Consider the following 26318-nt stretch of genomic DNA (forward strand, 5'->3'; position numbering starts at 1 on the left):
TGCTTCGTGTGGTCTTGCTTCCAAGACGCACACGCTGCCGTTGAGCTATACTCCAGGGATGATGTATGACCCATCATGCTTTCAAAGTCGTATAAATGTGTCCTAATGTGTATTTTTTGTTTGTCCCAAATAAACAGAGTTAAATTCATATAGGTGTGTTTGCTCGGCATCATTTGGCCTGGGTAGCCAAAAGTGACTCCTGGTAGCTGTTGGTGTCAAGCTAACCAGTCCCTTCAAGGCCACAAGCAGCAGCTAAATAGCCCCCAGATCCCCTCAATTTCGAACCCTGGTGATATTCACAATAGCCTCTAATAGACTGTGCATGGACTGGGAACTTCTGTCATGAAGTGAAGGCATTGAGGCACTAGCATGCACTCAATAATATGATCATAACCTAACCACAGACTTTCACATGCTTCGTAAATGTTGCAATCGGGAAGTTGAATACTCTGACAAACTGAACCCATGTTCCATCGCCTCTGATGAACGCGCACATTTGGAGTGACAGAACCGTTAATGAAGATTAATCGAAACACTGGTTATGAATTTTAATTTTCAATTCAAATGACTAAAAATACAAAACACATAATGGGCGCCAGTCTCGCACCCCTCACCAAGATATGAGGCTGATTAGATCAGTAGTTTTTTTAATGCTTGTTGAAAATATGTTTAATAAAATCAATATATAAAATGGACATGTATTTTTAATAAATATTGTTTTGATTTTAGATCCTCTCTGGTTCATCCGTCGTAGGAAGGTTGAGCCTGGCTGAGCAGAAATATTGAATGAATTTGATAAAAATACCAACTGATCCCTAAGGATTAGCCTGTTTGCAAGCGTGCCCAATGATGCCCACCAGAGGTGACATGTCTCTCCACTCGTGTCAAGACCTGGGTATGTTTTATCATCGGTGTAAAGCATTTTATTTTTAAACACCACAAAGCCAAATAAATGAAAACAAAGAGATGGGGGAATAGATAAATAAAAACGAGGGAACGCTGTAGGGGGTCTCCATCATTTTGTTAAAAAAAAACCTAAATATATATATATATATATATTTTGAAAACAATGCCTTTACACCATTGCCAAGACACACCGATATTCTGTGCAACCATGAAAGGAAATTGAAGCACGATATTGTCTTGTGACTGTTTCTAGAGCAGCCCCGTGTTAGAGGAGGCCAACGTCCTACCTTTGTGTTAATCCCCTGAGACAGGTGACAGACTCGAATCAGTATCCCTATGCCAATCCCTTGACATATTGGCCAATACAACATAAACATTAGGGGTCTGGTATGGCCTGCCCTGTGTGACTGCAGCCTTGCAGCCAGTTCTGCCCCCAGTGGAGTGACACCCTACTCGTTGCTGCATCAGCTTGTGGGTGGTCTCCCCATACAATTACAGCCCTGCCTCCAATCTCCATCATTTCTGTGTACAGGTTTGACTTCATGGATCCAGACAAGCTCTTGGCTGAACCAAAAGTGGGCAGTGTTTGCTTACGGGAACCACAGGCCTCACCAAGGCTCTTGACTTGTGGGGTTGTCTAAGCAGCCCACTCCAACCCTTAAGGGAACACCACACAGCTACCATGTGGATCCCCAGTGGGAAAACATCAGTTAGATGTTTTAACGACCTGTCCTTTTTCGCACCTATCTGGGCCAAGCAGTGTTACTTTTTGTGAACCTGCTGTGCTTGAACTTTTGTGCTGGCAGAACTATTCACCGCCCGCTACTGGCGACGGTTTATATTAAATAACTAGGCCCATTAAGTCCTAGGAGCCACAGGCTGCCTATCTCTGAGCCCATGCCCACATCCAATCCTAGGGGAGACACTACCTGTATCTCTTTGTCCTTTGACTGTACTATAATGTTTTAAAGGTGCCTTTAACCCGTCCGTCCAAGCGTAGAGGAGTAGGGTTTGAGCCTCTTTAAAAATACAGAAGCGCTTCGACTTAAAGCCCTCTGTTAATTTCCTGAGCCAAACAGGTGCTGTTTTAAAAGGTTATGATTGTTTGAGGTTTTTAGACATGTTCAAGTGAGGAGTCTGAAACAGAAAATATATTAGGTTCATCCTCCCTAAACCAGTTGTCCTGATACCTCCCTGAATCTCCATCTAGTCTTTCCTCCCCATTCCTTACCTCTCCCTCCCCCGTACACATCATGTTGTTTACTGGCCCCTCCCATTTCTCCTCACCTTTTGTAATTATAGTAATTGTTCTTTTATAAACGTGCTTAGACCGGGGACCAGTTTCCAAACGCCCAGGATCTTAGACCGGGGACCAGTTTCCAAACGCCCAGGATTCGAACCTGTGTTGCTATGCCTTGTCTTGCTTCCGAGACAAACGCATTGCCCCTGAGCTATCCTTCCGGCCTAGAGATTCCATTCAGTGTGTCACAACTGCTCCAGGCCACCCTTCTATCTCTGCAGACCTTTCTGCTCCATGCAAACCACTTACTGTTTCTCCGAACATCGCCCTGGTGTTCTACTACACCAGCTCACCTTGCCACATGCCATCTCTTGTGTTTCCTCCTCCCACTGCTCTCTAACTACTTACCGACTCCAATGCGCCCCAGCTCCTACCTCCTTCTGCTTGTCAAATCTTTCCATATCTAGATTCAACGGCTCTAGCTCTACTAGATCCCTCCTCCTAGCTCTACATCCACTATGCCTCAACCCAAGTCCCCGTGAGATCTAATCTTCACCCCCACTCCTCCAACATTTCCTTTTATTTCATTTCTGCTCTCCATAACTCCAGATTCTCTCAAAGCTCGGCTTGCTTTCTCCGCAATACTGTTCTCCTCTAAATTTTCTTCCAAATTTGCGGCTTAATATTTTCCAACTTTCCTCTTTTTCTGCTTCTCTAACCCTATTCCATATGGTCATGTGCCACACAGACACATCTTCCTCTACATTTGCTTTTCTCCTTAATGTACCCCTTTTCTGTCTTCTCCTTCCAAATTCATCTTTCAACTCATGCTGCTTTCCGCGGTTCCCTATCCCATGGATCGCTTTAGTTTTCCCTTCTCCGGCCATGACTCCCTCTAGCTCCTCATAATGCACTGTGAGATGAATATAGTGCATTTTCATGATTGTAAAATATATATCAACATAAATATGTGCTACATATGTAGAATATGGAGAAGTGATTTGACGGAATTTGCACGAAGCAGAGTTTTGAACATTGCATACAGTCTGATTAGATTAATTCATACAAAACCTTTGCTCCTGTTATCACTCTATAGCTGAAGCCATGTGCGGTCAAGCCATGCAGTGCAATGACACAGAGTTTATATTCAGCGTTGCAAAAAGCAATCCATTTGCAGAACCTTTCATGGCCAATTCAAAGAGTTTGTGGAAGTTCTGTGCTTGTACCAAACTGAGAGATTCAGTGATGGGTGGCACCTGTATCCTTCCACCTTGAAAGTTCACGGCTACTGGACATCTACATTGATGGTGCAGGCAACTTCGAAGAACGCTGAAATCTGCATGTGCGGCTCAACGACAGGAGATATTTCCCTCTGGCAATCCTGTCTGTCGATCAATTCTCAGAGTCATCCAAGAGTCTATTTTAAGTAGAGTTTGCCTTGGCAGCTTAAGAGACTCCATTGGTAGTTGGTCTCATCTATCCAACAATAGTGTTTGACAGTTGGATTCTTTTATGGCTGACAGAACAAGTCCTTGGATAGTTGGGTTCGTCTTCAATCAAGTCTTCAACTTAATTGGTGCTACATACTTCTATATTCAGTCTAAGCCGTAGGAGTCTATAGATTGTTGTATTGCCAATGTCAATAGTGCATGTCAATTATAAAACAATGAAAGGCAGAAGACTGGATTGTCCACTCTAAAGAGACCAATGAATAAGGTCACACCAATGAGAAATGTTTAGTGGTAATGGCGTACATCTTCAAATAATCGGTTGATCTGCACTTTTAGGACGAACATGGCTCTGCTTGATAGCTTTGCGAGTTAAATGATACAAGCTTTTCTCAGTCCACTTCCAGAGACTGTGACCTAGATGAGCAAGCAGCATGAACCAATATATCAGCCCCGTGGTCTGTTGACTGGCCATGGCTTATCGCCCCACGACAGCAATGTCTCCAGAGTCCTCCTAGTGAGGAGAAGTTCACATTGCAGCCAGTAATTTTTCAGACAAGTAAAAAGGTGCAGGTGTTAAGACACCTGTTGCCTGGTAGCTGGAAAAGCGCTCCAGAAAGAATTGAGAGAAGATGTTAGACAAGGCACACTCAAAGGCCTGTAACTGTTTCTGGTTGCCTCACATCTGGAGAATGATGTTCAGTTCTGCCCTCTGTCTTGTGAAGTCGCCTTTCCTTTTTCTTTCCTTTTTTCCGGTTTTTTTTGCATCTAGGAAGAAACAAAGACAACATCTGTGAGTGTGATTGTTGTGACATCAGGAGGGAATTAATGGATTGGTCACCCTTGCAAGCACCCAGCATGATTCATGAACAATATGACCATCTTACGCGTTGACACAAAAGCGCCCGCGCACACTCGCACACACAGTGAGACGCAAAGCGACAGCCACACACATGGGAACTGCTCTTCACAAGCATTGACATCACTACTCCTCCACTGCAGTCCGTATTCAAACCTTTATCACTACCTCTCACTCTGTCCCTCTCTGTCTTTCTCTCACTTAATGGGCTCCACACCTCTTCCCGAGTATGCGTGAGAGGAAGGATGCTCTGTCTGAAATGTTCCTTTTAGCCTTTTATGCTAATCACTGGGTTTTATATAACCATCCGTTTTGTCTCCTCTTATGCCCACCTTGCCCTGTTCTTATGCTTTTCCTTTTGGGAGGATTGATCTGCTTTTGCCCACTCATCAAGTCACCTAGTGTGCCACACAACTACACTTTATTTCTGTCCCATGGCAACATATTTACCTTAACAGGCGCAGGGGGTTCCCAGTGCCTAATAGCAGCAAACCTCCCTTTTGCTGTGTGCCCTCCCCTAATATAAATGTGGCATAGGTAAAGCCCAGGAGGGGTAAAGATACCAGCGCCTGCTTTCATTATTCATTGAGTCCCCCTGATGCAGCCCCCCCTTCGCAATCATATGTGTGGCTCACATGTCCATGATGCTTTCAGTGGGGAGGAATCTGGTTAGAACGATGACTCTCTAGCAAATTGGAAAGGTGCCCCTTACCCAAGAGAACAAACCAGGCTAGGAGCTGGAGACAGTTGCCACATGGGGCAGATAGGACCGAGGAGCTCATAGAAGAACCAGCAGTCACCTTCGGTCACAGGAAGCGGTTCATCTAAGAGCAGGAAACCATGTTCAAGGGATCAAATGTTTTGAGGGGGGTGAGAGACAGCAGCCACTTGTTCGCAGAAAAGACCCATGCATGTGACTGCGTGACCTAATTAATGTATGCCGACGTTTCAGGAGAACTTGTCCCTTTAGAAAAATACTAATTTCGCGCCAGGTTGTTCCATCTCCGGCATGCTGTGCGACACTACATACATCTACTGGTACCATGTCATTTCATCACGGGATGTTTTTTCACAGGGGTTTTTACTGCAGATTTTGTAACAGAAAAAACGAATCGAATTTTATTTTTTATTTTTGAGGGGATCCCCTGGATCCCCCATCCCCTTTAATATTTTTGCTATTTTCGAACACCCACACCACATATATATATTTGCCTAACCCCCCTAAAAATTCTATGAGTTTTTTCATTAAAAAAATCACTGTAAAAACCCCAGCGAAAAAACATCCCACGACGAAAGGATGTCGTACCAAATCTACTACATAGCCGGTCAGATAGCACAGCGAGTAGAGTGCTTGCTTTGGCATCCGTGCAGATCACCACACACCGTGGGTAATAATAAGCAGTGCTCAGATTCCTTATATTATTACTATGATTATTATTATTAGTATCATCATCTGCGGCCCACCGTGGAGTTGTTATTAGGCGACATTGTATGATGCTTGCTTGGTAATGGAAGCCACTGGATCATTTGCAGCAGCCCCTCTGCTATTGGAACTAATGGAGCAAGGAAAGTCAAGAGGCGAAACCTTAGGTATTTCTGCATATTCTGGTTTGATTTTAAGTCTGGTAAGCTAGAGCAGGTGCAGTTGTTGCCAGGCTAGGGGAACCCCATAGTTCTTTATCCTGCTTGATACCTGGTTTTTAAATTCTGCTCATCGAGCATTGATGGTAGTACGGAGTGGACTGTCCTGAGGCGGGTCAGCTGGGGAGGAATACAGATGGCTCGTTGCGTGTTTTTAGATTTTGTGGGGGCTGTTGAAATAAGCGGGCGCTGCAGTGTCTCTTTAGGACACTCAATGTGTGTAGTGTGATGTGGGCTATCAGGGCCCATGGGCGTGGCTACTTGCTCATGTGCTTGGGTCTTTAATATTTTGGCTTTGTCCGAATTTTATAAGGCACTTTAAACACACAGAAATATAAACAATGATAACAGTGAGTTTTCAGTTCGTCATACTGGAATGCAACGACATTTCAACAGTTAATACCCTTAGGATGAGATGCGCTAGTATTAAATTGGCCCTTTCTTACTTTTCTGTATCCTTTCTACCCCATCTGGAGATTGTTTTGTTGCCTTAACCTAACTTAGAGCACACAGATGTTTTGGTTTTCATTGACTTAACACTGAGATGATATAATAGTTCAGAAGGTTTGCACTATTGTTTCAGACGTTTTGCATGTTGTAGATCCATTAGCATTTCTCTTTTTTTTTTGTTTACTGCAATTGTTGGCTCAATGCTGACATGATGTTGTTTTGGTCTGTTGATATTGAACGTTAATAGACATATTTACAGCAAGGAAAATGTTACTTTGACACGCAAGGACATTTCTACAGGTCAAGGATCTGCTATTGGACAGTCTACCTGTGCCCAGCACTTTTGCATTCGCTCCCGCGTTGCCGCGGGGAACGACTGCGCGCTTGATGTGGCGAAGAAAGCATTGCTGGAGAAGTGACAGGAGCTTCAGGAGCTTTTCCTTTTGGCCTTTGACGTCGGGTAGACTTGTTCCTGTGGAAGACAAAAAAAAACTTTCGCGAATAAGAGAGAGGAAAGAGGAGATTTGTGACGCAATTAAAATATATATAAAGGAACATACGCGAGAATAGTGGGCATGGACAAGGGAAATCAATTGTAGAGCTAGGCCAAGGACATATGTGCCTCCACGAAGGTGCCTTAGCTTCGCCCTCTGTGTACTTCCCTTGTGATCTTACCCATGTAAATTACTTAGAATGGGAACATAAACTTGTATTTGTATTTATTTGAAGAACAGAGATGTCCACTTCAATCAGAAATGACTTACAACAGCACCTTAACCGAAGGTGGGGACATTCCCCAGAAAGGTACCTGTACGATAGCACAAAGATGAGAATAAGAGGTGGGACCCTTTTTGAGGGTGTCAACAGAGTGGGATATAGACCAAAGACAAAACAAAAAACGGGTGACTAAGAAAAGTGAAAAGATGCGAGTCCACACTTTGGTAAGTGGAATACCTGCTTATTTATTAATGGGACAATTTCTCCCAGCAACCCCCAGCTCTGGTCAGCTTCTCTTAAGCTCTCAACTGACCAGATTCCAGGATAAACATTCCACCGTGGGTTTCCACAACCCAAGGTTCTATGGCCTGGAGATGCTCAACATAACACAAAGTAAAATTTAACTGGTTGGTGGGGGGTCAAGTGCTGAAAACTAAAGAGGAGTGCTGTATAAATATACAAACTACACAGCACTGGTGGGAGTGGTTGGTTCAGGTAGGGAGGATGGGGAGAGGGCAGGTGAACTCCCACGTTGGTGAGTAAGTGAACAGTTGAGGTGACTTTTATTTTGATGGGCAGCAGGTTCCAATGGAGCGGCGAGAGTAGGGAGAAAGAGCAGAGGCAAGAGGAGACACAGGGATGCATGGGACAGTGCGGGTCAGTGCAAAGGATGAGTGAAGAGAGGATGAACGGAGGGGAAATGATGGTGAGTAGACAGAGATACAGACAGCCATATACTGAGGAGCAAGACCATTGATAGATTTTTAGACTAGGAGAAGGAATTTGAAAGGGGACCGATTCTGCATGCTGTGCCAACCAGCATGGTGTTGGTAGGTAAAAGTGGGGGAGGATCTGGGTAGGTTGTAGAGAGTGAGGGTAGAAACGTTCATGACTTTGTCCAGAGGGTGGAAGCAGCCACAGCGAGAGGAAGAGCAAGGAGTGGACTCGAGCAGTAGTCAAGTTTGCTGAACATGAGGCTGGAGATCAGAGTTTTTATAGAGTGGTGAGTAAGAAATGTATACATTTTTGGAAATGTTCAGAAGCGTAATACGAGCAGAAATGGTGGTTGTGATTAATTGTTTCCATTGGGGTTCACTATCAACAACAGGCTATTTCAAAACTTCCTGTAAAGGGATATTTTTTCTTTTTTTAATTGCATGCCTAGAATGCCAAATTTCTCATAACAGCATCATAATTTCACATTTATTGATGCACCCCTAAAGCTAAATCCTTATAATAATGCCATGTGTACACTAAAGTGCACATCTCTTGCCATTACTTTTGTGGCCTAACGGGACCTCCGTTAGGCCTCGCGTCCCACACGTCACCCATCCTACTTGGTAGATGCGGAGACAAGAGAGTATATGCAATGCAACTTCTTTATTCCTCCTCTTACAACGTACTGCCCTCCCCAACCCCTTTTGTCACTCCCTGTTCCTCCGCGTTCCCAACAGGGGCCTGCCTCCCACATAACGATGTGGGCAGGTTTTGTCCCGAGTATTGCAGGATGCTACAACTTGCATAAGGCAGGTATGGCAAGGTCAGTTTGGCAGTATTTGCATTGTATAGGATTGTGATGCACCAAATAGAGCTGCTTAATGCACATATCTGCGTCTGAGTAAAATGATGCCCTGCCGCAGACTGGGAACCAAAACCAATAAGTCATAAATATAATTACCAAGGCTGAGCGTGCAGTACTCATTACAATTGCACTTCTAGGCAGGTGATTGATAAAAGGGACAGGCAGCCATTTGGGAAAGCTGGCAATGGTAGTGGAGAACTGAGCCCAAAATAATGCAATGGAAAGAAAAGAAATACTACTAAGTCGTTTTTTGTTTTCAAACAGCTGCTTCTTCGAGGTGCCTTCAATGCAACTAGGGTGTTTGGGAGATCAGCCTGTTTGTGGCACTGATCTGGTGAAAGCATTAGCCTTTCACCTTTCCCACATTAATATTTGAGTATCATTAATATAAGTGATTAAAACACATGTTTACAGTGCTTACAAGGTTTTGGCGTATGGTATGAAATAATCGATACAAATGTGGTACTGTTCTGGAGTCCACATGTTATACAATTTCATGTAGTAAGTGAGAAAAACCATTGGTGGCATTTGCAGAAAGCAGATAATGTATTGATAAAGACAACCCAGGCTTCGTGGAACAAATGAAATGGCAGCCACGGTGATGAAGGATAGAGTCAGTGTTTTGTTATGTGTAATTTGCATCATTCATGATTACGACTGAATGCCATCGATATTGTGTTATCATAGGTGAGCATGGCTAAAGGAATTGTACTGCACGTGAGGAAGGCTGGGATGAAGGTGAAACGGGCCTCTATCATAACCTCGATGAGAGAGTTCTATCGAATTCTATGTCAAGACCGGAGGCAAGCATTATGCTTCACTTCTTTATTAGCTAACTCTAGCAGCCTTCCAAAACCTGCAATTTGTTGTTCTTTTTTGTAAAACGTCAGTAATCAACTGTAGAAAAAAACAAGAAACGAACATCAAAGGGACTACTATTCCCCATAGTTCCTCTCCTTTCTATAGACCTGAGTGCTCTGCCTTTCTCCAATCAGGGTGCACTCCTCCTCCACATGCCGTGCTCTGTCTAGGTCCCTTCATTTTCTTTTTGCTGCTCTCTGGCAGTTAAGTACTCTTCTCCATATTCCTCCTCATGATTTTGTATATAGGTATGCTTTTCTGGGTTTGCACCATGTATTAGAGGTGGTAATATTGCGTATTATTGATGGGAAGCACTGTAAGGAACAGCGAACAGCAGATTACGCTCATGGTGTCAGATTGAGTTTATTTCGCTTTAGGTCGTGCAGCGTTACAGCTTCAGTGTGCATACATGAGCCCCGTGAGCCTCAAGGATATCGAACGCTGTTTGCCAGCGCATCCCATAGTAATAACACAGCGGCCCTCATTACGACCCTGGCGTTGGACCATGGTGCTAATAGCACCATGGTCCATGCCGGTAACTTACCGACTCCGCCATGGCGGAATGGGGAATTACCGCCCGATTCCGAGGTTGGCGGGGCGGTAATTCCCCATGCCGCCATGGCCCTTCCCCATTCCCATTTTTGCGCCATAGGGCTCAATGGGAATGGGGAAGGCGCTAAGTACGGTGCTGGAAATTGTGGCACCGTACTTAGCACCAAGGTCCCTTTGCGGGTTGGTTTTTAACGCCTGCAAAAAGCAGGCGTTAAAGTCTCCAACCCGCAAAGGGACCTCGTAATCAGGCGTTTAGGGTTTAACAGCACCGCCACCTTTTACGGTGCCGTTAACCCTTTAACGCCTGGGTTGTAATGAGGGCCAGCGTCTCTGCACAGCTAGCTGGTGTGGGTGGTGTATAGCAGCTGAGAAGAGAGGGGAGCGGGCTGAGCCTGTGGGCGCACTCACTCACCTCATGGCTCCAGACCGTTCGTTCCCTTTGCTCAACTACCACATTTCCCAGCAAGGGTGACACGCTGGGAGACATTTTCCAGAAAATGCGACGTGCTGGGCCGTGTGCTGATTTGGGGGAAGGAGCCAGCTTGCAACGTCCCACACACCAACAGTTGCACGAGCGGCAGTGCGGGGTAGCACACAGCACTTACTGCTACACGATTGTGAGGATAATTAAAAGAATAATGTAAACAAACACAAAAATCTCATTACTTGAGCAGCGTACTGCAGATCAACACGATGCAGACTCTAGGCAGAGCTCAGCTCGAGCAATTCCGCCGTATAGCTCACACATATAGTTTATAGATGGTCTATGACCAAGCAGAGCCCGAGTGTGGGAGAGAGTGTCAGTGGACACTGACCTCACATTGAGCTTTAAGAGAGTGTTCGGTGATTCGTTGGTGCACGCAGTGGCACAAGGAGTGAGACACCTACAGGACAGATTGCAGGTCCTGGAGAATCTCCTGGGCAAGAGTGTTGCAAAGAAAACAACTGGCAGACAAGGGGAGCAAACCTGCTCGGAAGAGAAATGCCTCTTTTGCTCCCCGGTCTCTGAGACTGGGATTAAAAAGAAGCCCCAAGAGGCGGCTAATGCGTATAGCGATTGAAAAATGCCTTTTTATTCAAGACAGCCTTTCCCAGTCTCATACCCTCGATCCCAGGGGTAAAAAATACAGGGGATGCACAGACGTTCACATGGTATACAGTGTTTATATCAAATCCTTTATATAGAATGCCCATATATCGAATATTTTATAATGAAAACCTTTATGGTGAATGCATTTGGGGGTGGGGTAAAGGGTTAAATATTTTGGAGAAACGGTCGGGGTGGGTTTTCAGGGTTGCAAAACGGGGGTTTGGGGTGGACCCCTCCCGCCCCCCCCAAAAGTTAATTCACTATAAAACTTTAATTATAAAATATTCGATATATGGTCTTTCAATATAAAAATTTTCGGTATAAAGACACGTAACCAAATCTTACCAATAATGATGATGATGCAGGTACCAATACTCAGACAAAAGATACACTCACTACCTGCGAGCCTAAAGCCAGCACAGTGGAGGCCCCACAGGAGGACGGCCATATGTCAGATATATTTGAGCCTGCAGCCATATTGCATCCCAGATCAACGAACTGGGTACCATCCCCCAGGGTGGCGGTCTACATGGTGCAAAAAATGTGCAAGCCCCTGGAGAAAGAGACCAGATTTCGACTGAAGGCTGAATGCCCCAGACCAGAGTTGGTCAAGCGTCACAGCGAGTAGAGCGCTTGCTTTGACATCCGTGCAGAGCCTACTAACGCAGGTTCGAATCCCGGCGGGGCCAAACTCAGCCTTTCATCCTTCCGAGGTCTATAAATGAGCACCACACACCGTGGGTAATAATAAGCACTACTCAGATGCCTGAGGGTTCGTAGCGCTATATAAGTGCCAAATTATTTTTTTTTTATTAGAGCTGCCGGGTAACTTGGCTGAGACACTGGACCTTGAACCCAAGATGCTTACTTTCATGACGAAGGCATCCAAGGACATCCGGAAGGGTATGGACTGACCTAGCTAGGCCCATCGCGAAAATGATGGACCTCACAGAGCGAGCAAGGGACGGTGGATGCTCAAGTGCCGGCAAATTGGGCACATGTGCAGTATACCTGCTCGGCAATGCAAATTGTGCCGTCCCTTCGATGAGGCGGAGAAGCCTGCTATTAAACATCGATAATAAGTTTAGGGTTCTAGCCTCTTATGAAGCAGGCAAAGCAGCTCTGGGGCTGCTCTTTGGCAAGGCCTTCATCAAAGAAATGAACAGGTTTGAGAGCACATTTACAGCACTTGAAACGGTGCAGGAGTCCATAAGAAACGTTTTCCCCAGGAGAGTTTTTTCCTGGACAGGCCGACACAGGGGTCGATCAACCGGTCGATTTAGTTCCCAGAGGAAACTCCAGATTCCAAGGGTACAGTACTGGGAAATGAGGCAATAGGATGCTTTCTTCGCCAACAGAGGCAGGAGCTCCAGGGACCGCATGAGTAGAGGTTTCTACAGACACCAAGGTGCACCAAAGGTTAAATGTGATTTTACTGAATTAAAAAATAACAAAAGCTTATTTTTATTTGGGGGTGCCCCTTAATCTCCCCATTTCCCTTTGTTTATAATCCCACCCCAACCCCTCCCCACCCATTTTAACCCATTACCCCACCCCACCCATATATATATATATATATTTTATTTTTGAAAATCAGTATTTTTTTCAGCAAAATGTTTTGGATTAAAATGTTGTTTATTTTTTATTCAGTAAAATCGCTGCATACCGCACCAACAGGTGAGTGAGAGCGGTGCACAATACCCACCAGTTGGGGGAAGGACGGAGCAATTTGTAGAAAACTGGCGCAGGCTATCAGGCGATGCATGGGTGCTCCAGACAGTAGTAGGGTTTCGCCTAGAACTAGTACAGAGACAAGTGCGACCACCCCCCCCACAGAAGCACATTTCACAAGGGGAGAGTATCCTGTTGGATGTGGAGTTAGAGTTTTGGTGCAGAAGAGTGTGATAGAGCGAGCAGGCAACCTGGTCCCAGGCTTCCACAGTAACAAGTCCATCGCAAGGACATAGTCCGTCCAGTCATAAATCTCAGGGAGCTCAACAGCTGGTTAATTTACAGGCATTTCAAGATGGAGGGGATCCATCTGCTGGTGGATATCCTCAGGAAGGACAACTTGCTAGCAAGGCTATACCTAAAGGACACGTTCCTTGCTGTCCCAATAGCAGTAGAACACCGTCCCTTTTTGAGGTTTATTTGGAGAGGGCAGTTGTGGCAGTTCAGGAGTCTTCTGTTCGACCTCTCATCAGCCCCTTGGGCGTTTACCAAACCAATGAGGCCAGCAGTAGTGGCGCTGAGAGAGAAGGGTCTGCAGATGATCATATATCTAGATGACATCCTATTTATGGCAAACAACAGAGAGAGGTTGCAGACTCAGGAGCAGTGGACATCCCCCGTCCTAGTTGATCTAGGTTTCCTAGTGAACAACGAGAAATCAGCACTCGTCCCCAGCAAGAGAACAGAATTCTTATGCTTTAAAATAGATACTCAGAAAGCGACCTTGGAGCTACCGACTCCCAATATGAGAGCTATAAAGAAATAGTTGATGATAGTTCTCAGGAAATCGGTTATATCGCTTTGGAGTCTAGCCAGAGTAGTTGGCCTGCTCGTAGCTTCCATCCAAGCAATCTTTCCTGGCCCACTACACTACAGAGCCCTGCAGAGGCTAAATATCAGACACCTCTGGGGAGGAATGTGTTACCAACAGCTAGTTACGCTAGAGAAGGAAAGCACAACGGAGCTGCAGTGGTGGCTCCACAACATCGAAGGGTGGAACGGTCAATCCTTATTCAGAGATGTTGCAGAGCTCATCATAGAATCCGACGCCAGCAGGTCAGTCTGGGGCACCAGATGCTGGCAGTTCCAGACTGGTGGAAAACGTTCCCCACCAGAGCTAGAGTTACACATCAACTACCTGGAGCTGCTAGCAGGCTTATTCGCGGTGAAGGCATTTGCCAAAGGTAGAGCGCAATGCTGCATTCTGATACGGATAGGACAACATATCCAGAGTTTGCTATATCACCAAGCTAGGGGCACGAGGTCTAGAAAGCTGGTAGAGGTAGCAAAGGATTTATAACATTTTTGCCTGAATCGGAGGCTCTCCACTGCGGCAGAATATCTGCTGGGAGTGCAGAACACAGTAGCGGATTGGAACTCCCGCTATTTGCAGGACTCGAGCGGCTGGAAGTTGCACGAAGCAGTGTTCTCTAGACTATAACATGAATGAGGACCATTCAGTACGGACCTTTTCACTTCCAAGCTGAACACTCAGCTGCTGAGATACTTCAGCTGGATACTAGCTCCAGAAGCACTGGGGACGGATACTTTCCTTCACAGTTGAACAGGGAGTCTGCTCTACACGTTTCCCCCTTTGCGATGCTGGCAAGGGCACTAGCAGAGGTCTTCAGAGACAAAGTGGAAGTGGTGATAGTGACGCCAGAGTGGAAGTCTCAGGCATGGTTTCCACTTCTGATGGAACTTTCCTTGGATTTCACGCAGAGGATTCCATGTTGGATGGACATGCTAATGACCCATCAGGAGTAGTACACCTCCTAGTTCAAGAGAAAAGCCTGGAGCTGATAGCATGCATGGTTTCAGGCACAGATGGTATGTGCCAGGACTTTCAGAGAAAGCTACTGAACTCATCAAAGTGTCTTGGGCACCATCCACCGCCAGGAGCTACAGTGCTTCATGGCAGGCCTGGGAGGGATGGTGCAGGAGGTGTATTCCTCCCATTTGTGCCTCTGTAGTGCAGGTGATAAACATCTTAGTGAGCCTACCCAGTCAGGGAAGAGCGTTTAGGGTGGTAGGAGTGTACAGATCTGCCATTTCTGCAGGCCATAAGCTAGTGGATGGTGCAACGATAGGCAAACATCCGGCGGTTGTTAGACTGATCAGGGGGTGAAGGTTAGCAGGCCCCCCTACCGAAGTACTTTACCCTGTGGGACGTCAACGTGGTCCTTAAACTATTTGACCAGTGGCCGCGTAACGACCTGCTGTCAGTGCGGCAACTGTCTGGCAAACTAGCGACCCTACTGTGCTTGATATTTTGTAGGTGCGTGTTGGACGTCAGAGCGCCAGAGATTGACGGAAAGGTATTTTACCCAGAGGGAATAGCGTTCAGCCATTATCTCTTACCTGTACTTTCTACATAACAGCAAGCTATGAGGCGTATTCAGAGTTACAAGGCTACTATGACGGAAGTCAGGCCACACGGCGTATCAAAGCTGTTAATTGCATGGAGGAAACCCTATCAAGCAGTGGCCTCCACCACCATATTGAGGTGGGTGAGAGAAATGATGGCCATGGCGGCGGTAGACGTGTCAGTCTATGAAGCACATTCCGTATGGGGATTCCTGACTTCCAAGGCCTTTGCAGCAGGAGTGTGCTCGCAAGATATCATGAAGTCAGCAGCGGATTGGTTGAGTGACTCCACGTTCAAGACTTTATATTTCAAGACGTTATCAGCAGTCGCTACGGCAGTAATAGAGAACTTTGAACAAGCATAGTGCTCACCTTCAGTCTTGTCATAGAATGAAGATTACCCAAGTTTACAACACAGGCAGTCTTGATTCTATTAAAGACACAGAGGCAAGCATTATCCCGCCCAGAGAATACGCGCTAAGTAATGTAATGTGTGTCGCTTGTGTGTGCATGAGAAGGTATTCCCTGCTCTAATTATCCATTCTCTTTTGTGAAAGGGGACGACCAGAAAAACGACTGAGCGAGTACAGGGCTAGGTGCCCAGCAGCAATGGAGTTGGTTTCCCAGCAAGGTCTGGAGTTATTTCACCACCAGGAGCAGAGTTCCGGTTCAGCACTCCGAGAGGACAGACTGTTCTGGTTTATGTTAGACTGTTTGTTCAGGAGTGTTAGTTTAAGGCACCCAAAAGAAGAGGAAGGGACCTAGACAGAGCACGACATGTGGAGGAGGACTGCACCCTGATCAGAGAAGGGCAGGGCACTCAGGGCTACAGGACAGAGAGGATCTATGGGGACTTGTTTTTTTGTACAGTCGATTACGGATTTTTTACAAAAAAGAAAAAAAAAGAAATTGAAGGTTTTGAAAGGCTGAAAGGCTGCTATAGAGTTAGCTAATAAAGAAGTGAAGCATAATGCTTGCCTCTGTGTCTTTAATAGAATCAAGACTGCCTGTGCTGTAAACTTTGGTAATCTTCATGATCACCTATCCCACATTAAAAAGAAGCTTTTGAAGCACTAAAAAACCCTTTATCAGGTAAAATGCATTATTGACTGAATGTTTCCAGGTGTGTTTTTCAAAAATATGATTTCTTTGGCTTAGCTGTGCCTTCCCGTCATGTTTTTTTCTTCATTTTCTATGCATATACATTTGTACCGTTAGGTTACAATCTGTTATATACACTACTAGTGTGAAAGCCTGTGTACACGGGCCAAAATGCGTGAGCCAAAGTGCGTGAGGAGAGACATTTTCAGTGTTAGTATTACATCTGGCCTTATATATTTCCAAGGCAACAGTTCACTCTAGCAGTGACGACAGGTGAAGCGGGCAGTCTCTACTGCACATGGCTGCATCGGACACACATACATCTGGCCTTTTATTGTGTGATCAATAAAAGATACGCAGAAAAGGGTGGTAATGGGTTAATCACTTTTTGAGGTTGCTAATAATTTCTTTTCAGCTATAACTATCATGCTACATATTTTTATTATGATTAATTTGTATTTTGAATTTTCTAAATATGTGCATTTCAGTGCATGTTTCTTTTTTTCATTTCTATAACTATTGTCAGATATGGCACGTTGAATGTTGTTGTTTTTGTGAAGTCCTTCCACCATATATTTATCTTCAGTTGAGGCTTTTGCAGAAGGCCATCATTTTTTAGTATGACCTGAATACATTTTCATTTTCATGATCTTGTTTTAACACATTAACATTTTGTTTAACAATGACAGACATATTTATATTATTAATATTCATACTACTAGCCCAATAACAGCCCAACGCTTCGAATACTTCCTTTTAGTCTGTGTTGCATTATTACCAATCCTCTGTACCCCAACACTGCACATTTCACAGACTTCCACCATTTCAGGTCTGGCTAGGGGGGAAAGTTCTAGCTTATGAAGACAGTTCGATATTAGCAGAAGGTATCAAGTGAAGCTGTCTAAGGTGGGTAGAGATTTCATGAATGTTGCCTTTAAATGCTTGTTTTGTTTCCATAAAGCTTGGTTAACTGATGTGGTTTCCTCTTTTGCGCTACTTCCATTCCAAAACGCCTTGTCAAGTTACCATACTTACTTACATAGGTCAGACCTATCCAGTAATCACTTCTAAAGCACCAACCGTCTGTTTAAGCTATATTATGAACATATAGAACACAACTAATAGACATAGTAAAGAGACTTCTGTCCACCTCAGTGTTTGGAAGTCTTTTTATTATGCTTTTAATTTTCTCCTTACCTCCTCGGAGTTCAGTCTTCCAACCTCCTATGGAGATCTGTGTTTTAAGTACCCTGGTTGCTCCCAGAAAGGACGCATTTAGCAGCCCAGTGTCGGCGGCGATGCAGGAGGGCCTTCATTAATTAGTAGTTCCATTATTTACCAACTCCACTAGATCCAAATTGACCATGCACTGTACCTGCAGAAAACTGTCTTCATGCCTTCCGTGTGGTGTGAGTCGGGGGTCAGACCCTTCAGCCATTAACAGGTGAGTGATCAGCAGTGCCTAAACACAACTTGGGGGGAGGGCTGAGAAATGTGGCTTGGGCTCTGTGTTTCTCCCACTTCCCTGCGACACGCATGGACATTAGGCTAATTTAGGGCCCCATGTTTGTACAGTGGAGGGGAGGATGACACCCTTGGCGTTTGTAATTCTAACAACAGAATTCCATGTTGTCCAGTCAGTATTACTCCACGCTCATTCCCTGTTCTAAAGTAGTACTACTTGCCCCACCGGTCCAGCAAGTATGCTTTCAAGATGATGCATTCTATTAAACATCCAAGGCTTGGTGGTAGGTAGCAGTTCTCATGTTTTGCCTGGTATTCTAGCCCACGATGGACGTTACTGGAATCACACCTACAATAAGTGTGCTGCTACCAATTTAAATGAAACAAAAACAAAGTGAGTCACGTGATGACTGACTGAGCCACAGTTTCATACATTGATGTATTTATTTATTTAATTGCATTTTTATTCTGTTCTGTGATCGCATTTCTAAGTCATGCTTTTGAGGAAATTGTCAAACTACTAATTCACATCTAGATGTGTGCTTATTACCACTGTAGACAAACGTTGGGTCATGGTTTGATTGCTAGGCAACACACATGTTCAAACAAAGTGCCTTCCAGGGTGGCATTTGGAGGTAGTTATAGGTAGAAGTTGCTGTCCCACGGTGTTGCTTCTTACATGGGATTTACGCAGCCAAAATTCTGATCTATATAAAGAATCCTTTGTTTGATACATTTAGAAGCTGGGTGTTTGAGTCAGTTGTTACTGGCTGTTTATTAGCTTGCAGCAGCCGCACATTTTCAATAATACGCCAAATAGAAAACAACCATACAAAATGAAAGGTCAGCTGCGCTTCCCCTTGATGTCTGGTAAGATTACTGCCATTTTGCACAGTAGACCTGTACACCACTGACTATTAGGATGTTACATTAAGCCACATGTCCTTCACTACAGATGAATTGCTGACTCTGACTGCGCCACACCTGATGCTATCAGGACATCAGGCCTGAGTGTGAGCTTTGTATTTAAAAACTGTAGGCTTTGGAAGCTGGTTTTTGACATAGGTTCCCTGAAACAAACAAAAAACGGCGAACATATCTTGCTTAAGAACTCCTAAGCTTGGAATTTAAGCGAACGTCTATGCATGATTCAGCTGACCACTTTTGCTTACAGAGAAAATGCAATGGTGTTACAGAGCCCAGGAACAGCTGCGAGAGAGTAACTGATGCCTCAGCAGGAGTACAATTTTAGCCAGCATCAAACACCTTTTGTAAGATTACACTAGCTAGGGAATGTATACAAACTCTCCTTTGGCTGGGGAGAGGCAGACACAGATAGAGAGAGCAGGTTGTTCCCATGGGAGAATGTTATGACCATGATGAAATGGCTGCAGCTATACAATAACACCTGTGTCTCTCGGAGAGAAATGAATTCTGTTCCAGTTGTTTAATTTTGCCTTAAACTTATGTTCTGAGAACAAGTGGGAATACAAATAAGTATTTTCCTACATAAGCACGAGCAGGACGGCTGTTCACGCTTGGTAAATCTGCAGGCCACACCTTGGATGCTCTCATCTCTACTGACATCCCCCACTCCATCCCTCTCACTACCTCCCTCTCTTGGACTGACCACTCTTCTCTCAACACACCTGAAGCTCTCCTCTCCTCTTGCAGCAATACATCTGGCACAGTCACTTGGCTTTAAAGTCACCAGACCCATGAAAAAAGTGACAGTGGCTGTCTTTGCCGCCTCCTACTCTCTTCCACCACCCACCCCTCGGCTGACTCCCACCCTGACACAGCCCTCTCAAACCTCAATCTCTCTATCTCCAACACTCTTGACAGTCTTGCCCCTATCATGAGGGTCCGACTGAAGCCTTCCAAAAAGTGCAACTCCTGGTACGACTCCGACCTGGCTGCCCTTAAACGCAAGTGCAGGGCAGCTGAGCGAAAATGGAATACGTTGGGTGAACCATTTGACAGACTGGTCTGTCGCCTCCTTCAAAGGCATTATCAACTCTGCACCTGCACCAAGAAAAGAGTCTTTATTCAAGCCTGCATCTCTGCGGCATCAAACAAAACGGGCTGAATGTTTCAAAGTCTGCAAGGAACTGGCCAATCCTGCAGCAGACTCTTCTCATGTCACACCCACCCATGACCTTTGCTTGTTCCTGGCTGCACATTTCACCACAAAAACCCAACATGTCCTTTGCACCCTCTCCACACCACAGCATTCACCTATACCGGAGCCTCCCTTGTCCACCGTCGGCCGACCCCACCACTCTCGAAAACTACCACCCTATCTCCATCACTCCTTTCTTGGGCAAACTCCTGGAGAAACTGGCTATCTCTCAGATGACCCTACACACTGAATCTATTGGTTGCTTCCACGAACATCAATCTTCCTTTAGAGCATCCAGAGGCATGGAAACTGCTCTTCTGAACACCTATGAAGACCTGCTTTCAAATCTTGACACTAAAACCCCCTCTATCCTCATTCTCCTTGACCTCTCCTCTGCCTTCGACACAGTCAACCACGACATCCTGATCGCATGTCTCAGTGACACCCTGGGAATTACAGGTCAGGCTCTGCACAGAAAAAATACACTTTGCACAGTTCCATGAATCAGGGTTCATGTTGGCAGTGCAAAGTCACTTTTCAGTAGTACATATTCACTTTGAACCAGGTGAATAGTCCATGAATCAGGCCCATACTCTATAAAATCGATTGAAGTTGACTCTCTTCTTGATAGGCAACAGCTAGAGTTGTTTCCATCTCCTGTGTTATACACTGTGCATCTAATAGATCGATTTATCTGGGTTTATATTATGCTCTAATTATCACCTTGATGTCCACTTCAGAGTGCAGCGCACAATTATGTGGGTGCAGTGTATGTTGATCTTTCAACAAAAAGTGACGGATGGGCAGTTCTGAATTAATCAAATCCAGTAGCATTGTTCTGGGCAACCTTCCATACCATAATTGTATGCCTGGCTATAGAGAGCTTTAGTTCTCTGCCAAAGGCTTGAAGATGCAGATTCGAGGCACCCAGTCAGTGGCTCAGTACAATGTATTATTTGTTCTACTGCAAGTACAGGCCCCAAGAGCGGTGTAGGTATGTCTTTTTGCAAAAAACTGAGCAAAAATAAAATAAAGCACAAACCGTACCCTCTACAGTTACAAAGCCAGACCTATTGGATTTGCAGATGCTTGTTTTGAGGTAGAAAAGTCGTGGAGTGCTTGAGGGATCCAGTGTTCTCCAGCTGTTTCCTGTTTCCTTTGGGCGTGCAGTTATATACTGTTTTGGGACATTCCCTTATACACTTGGGAAATACACTCCAGGAGTCACATAGGAGAGATTTGTGCTAATCTGGAGCTTGCTCCTCTGATGTTCTGGATTACCAATCCTCGGCTGTGAATTTGGGAATATACACAATGTCGAGCTTGCTCCATGACCACCTGCTCTTCTCTCTGTTTCGCAGCTTGTATGGAGATTGGACTGGATCCTTTCCTCACTGTATTTCAGAATTTCGAAGACAAAACCAGGCCACACTTTTCCATCACCATAATGTGGATTCTGATATTCTTCTCTTTTGGGTTCTACCAGTGACTTCATCCTTCTCACCTCGACTCCATCACTCTTTTCCATTGCCAAGCACTTCCCTTTTTGCACCTGATCTCTGCGAGGTTACCTTCACTTCCAAGACCCGATTGTTTAGTGATCACCTGCAAATCTCCTCTGATAGCATCTGAGAGCTCAAGCATAGGAGCATCTGTGGAGATAGCCTTGCATTTTAGGGATATTCGTGTCAATTCATGCAACCGCTGTTTTTCGCTTAGATGAAAGTTGTGAAAATGTTACTATCTACATCTAACAATGCCATTGGTCTGTTGTTGGATGGGTCTTCCTAATTCCCCTTTTTATAAAGAGGGACAACATGCAAACGTTTCCAAGACGTCACATCTTCCCCACAGTAATAATGTTACTGAACAAAACATATAAGACCAGGGCCCACAATTCTGGTGCTTTTTTCAGAATTAAATTTGAAAGGCCTTGTGGCCCACCAGCACAAGAATTGATGGCCTTCTTGATGGAGAACAAAACATCGTAATTATCAAAATTGAGCACCCAACTAACTGCTATTCCTCTTACATTCAAATTTTGCATATCAGCACCCCTCGCATATAGTGAGTGAAAATGCTGAACCCAAGCAGATTCCGGGATAGGGTTGATCTGTACGTCTCCTTGAGAGCGTTCAAGATTATTAAATAGCATCCAGAAATTCTCATTTTGTTCAGAGACTACAATCTTTAACATGATTTCCGCCTCTTTTGGTGCCATTATATATTTAAACTTCCTCATCCAGTTTTTAAATTGTTGGCACAATTGCTTACAAAGTTGGATTTTGATTTCTGGAGTATCCTGTCACTTTTTAATAAATCTGAGCTCTTTATGCATGTTCCTTTTTCTCTGTTGTTCCTCTAAGTCAAACTTGTGTGCACGATGTTGCTTAGCCATGGAAATCCCCTTTTCAAACGTTCTATTGTATCTCTTAAAAATAAATCAAATGTTTGGGGAGAAGTTAGGAGCCTTTCTTGATGGGGCCACTACTTCATAGAAGGCATCCAAGACTACATTGTTAGGTTTTACTGTATTGCTACAATTCCATGTAATTCTGTTACCTGCCATATTGATTAACCCATTTGAGGGCCCCTCTGCTTTTAGCAATGTATGTGGGGGAAGAAAGTATGCAATGATCATTCTATGGTCACTGTGCTCTGTATCGATAATATGGAATTTGTCACATCTCAGGAATAGTCCATTGTCTACCAAGATATAATCAATTCTTGATGAGAAGGCGCCACTAAGCCAGGCATTCTCATTTTCGAGGTCACCCTCTACATTACCATTTAGGCAGAACAGTTCCCAATTTTGGAGAAATGCTGACCATCAGTGGCCCTCACAATTTATGCTAATGGCATGAAACAATGTCTCCTCTTTAGCTTCCTTTCTGGAGAGATATATTGAAGTAAAATCACCTACCAGAAAAATATAGACACCTTCACTGTCGGAGCACCAATCTTCTAAAATATTCAATAATTTATTAAGAAATTGGGCGATGTAAAATTTAGCTGCATTCCAATAAATGTTCACAATCAGGAGATTCATTTGAGCATTTCCATCATCAATGGAATACCAATTTACCAGGAGACCATATGTGCTTGAGTCTGAACTAACAAGAGTCCAACCCAATGAGTTATTAACCGCAATTAATAGACCCCCGGAGGGGTCTCCATGTGAGTCCTGGGTTGCCAATTGCTGGTTAATACTATACCTGTCCAGATAAATGTCTTATATCTAACATATCTCTTACAAGATGACAACTGGGAATTGCCTCAATTAAATGCACAGTTGAATGTTACTTAAGAGATGACCATTACCTCTCGTATTCCAAGATAGAATTCCCAATGTTTGTCCCTCACTAAATGTGCTGTGTTGTAACCCGTAAGTTGCAAGGGCTTTTATTTAATGCTGCCGATAACCAAGACCAAACTAAGGCACATCCCTTCGAGAGGTTCTTTGTTTTCACAGTCTTCCATGTATTCGAATCATTGCTATTGGTACTGCAAATTATCTTTATGTCTTCAATTGGGTACTCCAGATTTTGACTTCCTATAAAGTCTAACCTCCTTTTGTGAGAATTATTCTCCAACTCTAACTCTGGGGCTATAGCACAACCCGATTGTCTAAAGCTACCTATTTCTGACAATAACACTTCTCGAATAACTTTTGATGGAATGTCTAAAGCAACTAAATCCATTCTGGAGTCATCTACAAAGTCAACCAGGTCAATGCAATGTGCAGACATCAGGGTAAATTTAGGAATATCGTAGATTAAAGCCACAGCATTTTGATCTATTAAGCAGAGGTCTCTGTCTGTCCGGCAACAGAAACACTAATATGTTTCTTGATGATGAAGTATCCTTTTTCCCTGTCTATTATGTTTCGGGATATCACTATTCATTTGTATATCTGAGAATCTTAGAGTCTTCACCTTTGTATCAGCTGAGGTTCTTTTCCAAGAATCAGTTATTGTTTGGATTATTGCTGAGATTTCTCCAAACAACATCCAAGGTGCACAATTCATTTGAGTGCCCACCTCCTTAACTAGACCCTGGAACCTATAAACCATTTAGGTGTATTTACGACAAGTAGCTAGATAGAGAGGCACATACCACGAGTAGGTCATCTTAAAAAACAAGATTGCTACAACATTACTCCCTGTAGGTTATTTTATATTCTGTTATGATCTTTATTATTGATATATTTTATTTTGATTGTATGTATATATGAGATTGTCCAAATTTCTTTTGTATATTTGTGAATATGTTTTTATTATTGTGCCATACTGATGAAGAAATAAATACCTTGTCAGGCACAAGGAGGAAAATAACATTGATGTATTGATGCACTTGATTTTCCTTCTTGAGGTCACCAATTTCTGGAATATAAATCAGATTGCCAGGAAGAACTCATAAAATAGCAAATGTAGTTCGTATTAGTGACACTGTGTAATAACAACAGAGGAATTAGGTTCTATTATTAAATATGTTTCCTGCTAGGACACTCTACTGAGCTTTACACCTCCCTAAGAGCAACTCACGGACTCATTCCTCAATGGTTTGTTATGTGTGTCACTCGTTGTACTCAGCAGAGTCTCATCTTCCCAAACTGTCTGGATCGGTCTATTTTTCTTATTCTTATTAAGGGCCAGAACAGTGTGTGATTTTCATTTAAATCTTTGCTTTACTGGATGTAGCCTCAACATTTCTTTGGTTTTTCATGTTTTGTACTCTTTCCTCTTTCTCATCAGTAAGAGTTTCCTTATTAGATAGACAAAGGCTAAGATTTTCATTTTTATTTATCTCTTAAAATAACATTGATAAAGACTCTTGTTCCAGGGGAGTATGTATAATTGTATTTGATGAGTACAAGATGACTGTCACTGGATGCTCCAAAACCAATTTAGGGCTCCAAGAGTCAAGGCATCGATGGACAGAATTTAAAATCACTGTATTTTGTTTTACTTCAGTCCATATATCATCATACATTTCCATTATCAAGGCCAATACCATATACAATGCGGATATGGAGGCTTGGCCACGATTAGTAATATCTCCTAGGGCCCTATCATTACTCATCGATGGAACAGCAAATGAGGAGGAAGATAAACAAGATTAATCCATCGAAGAATCAGAAAGAATACCCGAAAAAGTATTCTGCCCAGGAACATCATGTGGGGCCGTTCTGTACAAATTCTGTGTGAGAGAGAGATTGATTTCAAGGATACTGTATGTTTCAAAGTCTTTTGTTCAATAGGTCGCTCCCCTATCCCATCCTTCTCTAGCCCCTGGCAATTCACTGCTGTCCACAGTTCCATTAGTGACTAGAGTTGGGTTCATTTCTGCAGGCAGTTCTAGAGGATCAAACCCCTCAAAAGCCGATGTAGAATTCAGACCACTTAAGCTTTTGCTGTTAAAAAGGTGCACAATTTTATTTCTAGATTTTTTTTCAATTTTCACTGACACACTTACTCCTGCCACAAGCAGTCTTGCTGATGATTTAATCAGATCTATGGAAGGACCAGGCACGATTTTAGAATCAACTTGAGAAATACGAGTCTCACTCACACATGACTGGTTGAAATTAACAGCCATACAATTTTCCGATGTTGGGGTCTTAATAGGGGGCTGTGAGGGCTGTTCGTGAGACACCGAAGCCTGAGGGGTTACGGAGGACCCTGAAACATCACCCCCAGCATTTTTATTGAGCAGGTCGTACATTGGTATTTGGGCCTGAATCACCAAAGGGAACTTAATGGTCAAAAATGATTACTTTTTGTGGGCTCAGTAACAAATTCTGCTTACCTCACTAATATCTGCTGCAAATGGCACACAATTTTCCTGCCGGCGATTCCGAAATTCCAAATCACCTGTTCAGCCAGTCAAGGTCCTCTAGATGAGCAGTTCAGTGTCTCAAATGTCACTGCTTAAATGAATCCAACGTCTGAACTACCAAACGTGACTCTGCAGTGCTCCGTTGTAAACTTACTTCAGAGAGTACCTGACTCAAGGGTGGGGGGAGTACCTGCCACAAGGGCACCCAATTGCGCCGACTGCGGCACATGCAACAACTGTGCTTAAGATTATAGTGCTTCACGCGGTCCAGGCAAATTTGTAGCTGTCAGCGCCAGGGCTTCCTGTACCACAGACGTTACAGTCCTCACTGCAACAAATGTGCTTTACT

General features: G+C 44.0%; 1 protein-coding gene across 1 annotated transcript in view; it reads right to left on the bottom strand.

Moving 5' to 3' along the window:
* Nucleotides 1-534: 534 nt before the first annotated feature.
* The window catches only part of LOC138566934 (placenta growth factor-like), a 354273-nt gene continuing 328489 nt past the window's right edge, over nucleotides 535-26318 (bottom strand). The window contains exons 6-7 of the mRNA XM_069644691.1: nucleotides 6873-7016; nucleotides 535-4362 (exon numbers count right to left, since the gene is read on the bottom strand). Coding sequence (XP_069500792.1) covers nucleotides 4245-4362; nucleotides 6873-7016 — 262 coding nt within the window. The 3' untranslated portion in view covers nucleotides 535-4244. The remainder of the gene's footprint in view (nucleotides 4363-6872; nucleotides 7017-26318) is intronic.

The sequence above is a fragment of the Ambystoma mexicanum genome, chromosome 2p (genome assembly GCF_040938575.1).
Source record: "Ambystoma mexicanum isolate Mex_15411 chromosome 2p, UKY_AmexF1_1, whole genome shotgun sequence".
In the NCBI taxonomy this organism is placed as follows: domain Eukaryota; kingdom Metazoa; phylum Chordata; class Amphibia; order Caudata; family Ambystomatidae; genus Ambystoma; species Ambystoma mexicanum.